Source organism: Acanthisitta chloris, unplaced genomic scaffold (genome assembly GCF_000695815.1).
Source record: "Acanthisitta chloris isolate BGI_N310 unplaced genomic scaffold, ASM69581v1 scaffold37790, whole genome shotgun sequence".
NCBI lineage: Eukaryota > Metazoa > Chordata > Aves > Passeriformes > Acanthisittidae > Acanthisitta > Acanthisitta chloris.
In genome coordinates this window covers 1-6,188 of record NW_008653915.1, presented here as the reverse complement: position 1 = coordinate 6,188, position 6,188 = coordinate 1, and the positions used below count along the sequence as shown (strand labels likewise).

The 6,188-nt window shown below is 44.3% G+C and overlaps 1 protein-coding gene across 1 annotated transcript in view; it reads left to right on the top strand.

The window, feature by feature from the left end:
- Nucleotides 1–5,482, top strand: part of HMBS (hydroxymethylbilane synthase) — a gene marked incomplete at its 5' end in the record, with an annotated part of 8,026 nt that extends 2,544 nt beyond the window's left edge. Inside the window, 7 exons of the mRNA XM_009082714.1 lie at nt 1,082–1,178; nt 1,869–1,982; nt 2,510–2,548; nt 3,835–3,954; nt 4,192–4,245; nt 4,767–4,853; nt 5,072–5,482. Coding sequence (XP_009080962.1) covers nt 1,082–1,178; nt 1,869–1,982; nt 2,510–2,548; nt 3,835–3,954; nt 4,192–4,245; nt 4,767–4,853; nt 5,072–5,245 — 685 coding nt within the window. The remainder of the gene's footprint in view (nt 1–1,081; nt 1,179–1,868; nt 1,983–2,509; nt 2,549–3,834; nt 3,955–4,191; nt 4,246–4,766; nt 4,854–5,071) is intronic.
- Between the last annotated feature and the right edge of the window lie 706 nt (nt 5,483–6,188).

Here is a 6,188-nt window from a genome sequence, read left to right as displayed (position 1 = left end):
GAGTCAGCTGTTAAAATGGGAGGAGCTGGTTGGTACTTTCTGTGTCAAGTCCGTGAGCTCCTTGCTTCATCCTGTAGTGGTTTTATACTGCCTTTTGTGAGCGTTCCACAGACATTATGCTGGACTCACTTGCTGGAAAGAGCAATGCTGTCTCATAGGAGTGCTGCACGCTTCGTGAGGTTGGATGTCTCAAGCCATCCTTGTGCTGCAGTGTTTTCTCAAGTTAGACTCTTTCTTATCACAGTCTGCAGTGTGAATTCCTTCTCCTTTGTATTGCGCTTATTGCTAGGGAATGCGTACAAATCAGACAGGGTGTCTGGAGCAGGATTTTGGCTTTCATGGGCCTGAACTGTGACATGCTCTTGTTCTCACCCAAACAGTTTGGATTTCTTCATTGTTTTTTTGGCATCACTTTCTTGTGATTTCTCTATTTGAATTACCTGCCTTTTCATAGAGGTTGTTGGAATCTTTCGTCTGAAGCAGCTGAGTGAAATTACTCAGATCAAGGTACCTATTAGAAAGATTTTTTTTTTTCCTGTGTCTTCTGTATTACTAGTCGTGACACAAACACAGACTCTTGCTTCTACACGGCTCGATAGCAGGAAAATCATGACTGGTTTAGGTTCCAGGTTACCAAGACAAGCAAACAGCATATATCTTGAGAAAGGAAATGCTCACTGCCCAGACTGGCCCTTGCTGCGGTTCCTAGCTATACTCTCAAAGGTCATTGACGAAGTCCCTCCATTTCAGTCACTTCGGTTATCTGGCTTTGTCTGGTTCATTTCGGGCAGCTGAGTCTTTTTTCAATGATAAGCATTGTGGTCTTTAAATGAGGTTGTATCAGTCCTTGACAGTGGCTAGGGACTGCCCTCCAGAAGCATCTCCTGTAAATGGCTGCTTGGCTTCAGCCAGGCGTTATGCTAAACTTCAGAAAGTGTTTTTCTTTCTTCTAAGGAGTTATAAATCATTGCCTAGTTTGTAGATCCTCATTTCAATATGAAAAAAAGTCACTGCTTGTTTCCTTGAAAGTTCTGTCATATCACTGGCTGCAGGTAAGTGTTAGGAGTATTCTGAATTTCAGTGATCTTATTTTTCCCCACAGTGTGATTGGAACCAGTTCACTTCGGAGAGCAGCTCAACTCAAAAAGAAGTTCCCTCAGTTAGAATTCAGGGATATTGTATCCTTTCCTAGTGAAATGTGGGAGCTGGGTAGAGTTGCTAATGGGAAAAAAAAACTTAATGCAAAAATCTAGATTCAAGACTGGTTTGTAGTGCCAGACCTACAAGAACAAACTGCTTCCTCAGAGGCTGCCCTCTATTACCCTATTCTGCAGGGAGTGTAGCATTGTAGCCATTCTGTCCTCTGCTTTCTCGTGAGGCTGTGAGTCAGGGGCCAGCCTTGATCTAGCTGGGGCTGAGCATGCAGATGGTTTGTATGTCAAGGGATGTTTGAAAAGCTGCCTGATGGTGCCTCCCATGTGTTTGTCTCAGGCATGTGACCAAGCGCCAGTGGTTTCCAATGACCCTGGCTGCAATTTGGATCACTAGTTCCCATGTGGGTGGCTGAACTACTGAGAAAACACATTGTTACTTTGGTCCTCAGAGCTGAGTTTTTTGCAGTGCAGGAGGAGTTGGATGTTAATGGGGTACTTAAATGACATAAATCTTTTCAGAGTCAGCACTTGAATATTGCATAATGCGCAGAAAAATTCTAGTTAAAGAAGCAATTGTCAATATTTAACACTTCTTTCAGGATGGTACTGATGTTCTCATTTGGAGGCTGTTGGATTCTGTACAGTCTGTAAGGACTCAAGTGGTTGTAGGCCTGTTTGTCTACTGTTTCTATGCTTGCTTAATCAGTTCTACAGAGAGGAAATTTAAATACCCGCTTAAAGAAGCTAGATGAAAAGGAAGACTTCAGTGCCATCATCCTGGCTGCTGCTGGCCTGAAGAGAATGGGCTGGGAGAATCGCATCGGCCAGGTGGGTAGCAGCAAAGCAGAAAATACCATCTTCTGCCAAACCATCACCTTGCCTTTCAGACCTTGCAGTTGTCCTGTCCAAGATGAGCACACAGTCTGCTGACTCCATTGCCATGTTAGCTTGTTATTTGAGGCACTTCAGGGAGGATTTTTGGTTAGGGTTTTTTTTTTTTGGTTTATTGGTTTTTTTAATTCATACAGAAACCTATTCTGTTCAGCTTTCCATGGTTCAGTAACAGTTTGTAATCTAATGGTCTTCACAGCAGTTGTGTCTATCAGCGCAGCACTGTGCATGACTAAGATTTTCGTGATTAGCTAATTCACAAAGTGTTGCAGTCCAGGTGGCAGAAAGTGTATTATTTCACTTTTGGGGTCAAAACACGGAAGCTTGGGAATGGAGAGATTTCTTTGTATTTCTTTGGTCTGACACAAAATCAGTTGCTGTTAGAAGACAAGCATAGAATTTGCCTCTCATTTCCTACATTCTGAACAGTGCAACTTGAGTTACCTGATTTTACTTTGTTCCAGCTCCTAAGCCCTGAAGATTGCCTGTATGCCGTTGGACAGGTATGTTGCAACCTTGGTATCTTAAGCCGTGCTGCCTGTTGAAAGCCAGCAGCAGTACCGTGTGCCTGAGTAGTTAATTGTGCTGAGGACTTGTCGCATGTTGGTTGCCAGAAAACTACTACATCGATCTTTTGTTGGCCATTATGCTGTTTTAGGCACAGCTTGTGGGAATAACGGAAGAAACTCTGTTACCCAGCATGGTGGGGGTTGATTTCTACCAGTCATGGAAAAACAGTAAATGGGAAATGTTACACGTGCACATCCACAACGGGGCAGCATGGCAGATACCAGGCAGGCTCTGGCAGGATTGGGATAGCTGTGCAGAGCCACTGCAGAATCTTTGTCCTGTGACGCTCCCTCCCTAACCCTAACCCTAACCCTTACACACAGTGTCCTGAATCCTGCAGATTGGACCTGAAACACCTGTCTTGGAGCACTTAGTGCTCTTGTTTCTAGACGGGCAAACTGTTCCAGCCCATGCTGGCAGTGTGGCTGACTTTATGCAGGATTGCCCAGTTGATCAAACTTGCTAAACCAGAGCTGGTGATCCATTAGTGATTGCAAGTGACAAATCTGCACAGTCAGTCTGAAGTAGTGATTTTGATCACGTGTTGGTCAGGTACTGTGCAGTGTGCCTCCTTCCAGTCTCGTATCTGGTATAGGAAATCATTGTTTTGTCACTGTTACCCATTGAGCACTTGATTTGATCTTGAGAAAAGGTTGTAACCCTTGGATTTACCCAGCCTGCTCGTTCCTGAAGGCACAGTAGGGTGAGTGTTTCTATGTATGTAGACATGTCTTATTATTTCTAAAAACCTATTCCAGTGTGTGCATGTTCCCTGATCCTTCCCTGAAGATAATTCCAGCAGGTATCTTTATAGTCAGTTAGGGCTGATAGTCTCCTGACTCAGGCCTTCCATGTTTGTGTCCAAAGCAGGAGTACAGGAATGGGTCTGGCTGCTGAAGCTGTCTTCTAGAGAATGCCCTTATAATACATTCCAGATTTCCCACCTCACCCTCCACTGCTTGAGATAGGGTCTAGAATTGATTGAGGTGTCAGCATGATCTTTAGCACGTGGCTGAATAAGTTCTGGTCTTCTGTTTATAGCAGCTGCTATAGGATGACTCTGCAGCCAGTGGAGAGTTTTGTAATTAATTTCTGTAAACATCACTCCCTTAGTGAACAGAGTCCAAGCCTCTGAGTTCTGTTTCATGATCAATGCTGAGTGCACACGTTGATGCATGAAGTTGGAGAATTATTATTTATTGTGTGTTTTTATTTTTAGGGTGCCTTAGCAGTGGAAGTTCGTGCCAAAGACCAAGAGATACTGAGTATGGTATCTGCCCTGCATGATGCAGACACTGTGTTATGCTGCATTGCTGAGAGAGCCTTTATGAAGCACTTGGTAGGTCTGGTATCCTTGCTCGTCTGCCTGCAGCAGTAAATACTGCTTTTCTAATTGATTCGATGCTATAGCGTGGAAAATCTGTTAGACTTTCTTAACACTGTGAAGATTACTTGTGAATCAAGAAGGGCCTGAAGAATGGTGGGTGGGGTTGTGTGCATCCTAAACTTTTCAGATGCCTCTGCTTTGAATGCTTTGGCTGAGAGCCTCAGTGTCATCAGCTGCTTTGTGTTTTAGGAGGGTGGATGTAGCGTCCCTGTTGCTGTTAACACCCTGCTGAAAGATGGACAGGTGAGGAGTACTTTGCTTTTATCTGGGATTATTATTTCTAAAAACCCATTCCAGTGTGTGCATGTTCCCTGATCCTTCCCTGAAGATAATTTCGGCAGATATCTTTATAGCCAGCTAGGGCTGATAGTCTCCTAACTCAAGCCTTCCATGTTTGTGTCCAAAGCAGTAGAGGAATGAATCTGGCTACTGAAGTTGTCTTCTAGAGGATGCCCTTATAATACATTCCAGATTTCCCACCTCACCTACCCTTAAAGGTAGTGTTGCCCTGAGGTCTGAAAGTCTCACTTCTGGCCCCACCAAATCTGTTTTTAGACAATGAAGTGTGATTAAGGAGGTGGGAAACAGGAAAGAAAGTTCAGTCTTTTCCTTGGGAAGTTGGATCTTCCCTGAGAGAGATTACTTTTCTTATACTTGTAGTGCTATTCTTGCATAGCTTAGTATGTTGTATATTTGGGGTTTTTTTAAGAGGGCTTTGTTTGTTTGTTATTGTGGTATTAATCTATTCTGTGTATCGTTCCAAGTTGTATTTGACAGGAGCAGTCTACAGCTTGGATGGCTGTGATAGCTTGAAGGAGACTATGCAGGCCAGTGTTAATTACCCGCAACAGGTATGTGAACCACGGTGGCTTCAAAATTCAAACCTTGAGCTGAATGACAAAACCAGACCTTTTGAAATACATTGCTTTTGGGCTGGTTGCTGGGGAGCTGTAACAGCACACTGTTCTTGAGCCTCCTCAGACCAGATTTTAGCCTGTTTCATGGTGCCTTGAACAATTCACTGCCTGCTCCTTCCTGATGCCTTATCTTGAGATGTTTATATTTTTAGAATGAAGATGGACCGAACGATGATGTGCAGCATGTTGGCATCACAGCCAAGAACATCCCTCGTCAGGCCCAGGAAGCTGCAGAGAACCTTGGTGTTGAACTAGCTAGTTTACTTCTGAGCAAGGGCGCAAAGCATATTCTTAGCGTGGCAAGGCAGCTCAACGATGCCCGTTAGCCCTGCGGTGGGGCCAGCAGGAGTGCTATGACTCCAGCTACAAGTCCCTGCAGCTACACCGACATCCTCCTTTGGAGGAGGGATTTATTTAAACATTCACATCAGTCTTACCTGACATTTGGGCACAGAAACTTGAAATAGTAAATTAACTAACTTGAGTAGTTTGTGCTGGTCAGGGTTTTCATCACTCTCCACATTTCTCTAAATTGCTCAGTGTCTCTGAAGTTTTTTCAACAATTTTTGTAGCTAGGAAGTTAAAAGCAAAAATTAAAAATAAAATACAGATCTCTAAGTGTTCTATTCCATCAAGGAACAGCGTGCTCATTACATGTTATAACTGGAGACTGAATCGTGCCAGTACTAAAGTGCTGTATTGTGCTGAGCGAGTGCTTTCAGGAGTTATTTGGGCCTGTTCACTCTTCAGGACACTGGAGGCTCCCTTTAGGTTCCTGATACCATGTTCCATATAGCAAAGTAGCACAGATGCGACGTTCACTCTAGGTCTCACTTAAGGTAAATTAAGTTTGCTGTTACCAGGTAGATGCACATCTGTCAATCAGCCAGCAAAAACTAGGGAGTAGACAGCCAATTTGGCTTGTCCACAAGGGTAATCTAACCTGAGCCAGTTCATCTACACCAGCAAGTGAAGGGGGAGCTGAACCAGAAGCCCAAATTTGGGCTACAGTGCCTCCCTTTGTAGCAGCCCCTTCCTTTTACTGTGGCTCCTTGGACTACCTACTGGGTCACCATTCTCTGGGCAGGGCTCGTGTTGTTACAGTGCCTTGCAGAAACACTGAAACAGCACCGTACTGGGGTCCCGTGTTGTAAACAAAGCACCGTTTATTTTCTATGCGGCGTCCACTGAATGTAACAGGTAAATACAGTTAAATTACGAGTCCTGACGGAGCTCGTGTGTTCAGTGCCCGGCTCGGCCTCGGGCCGG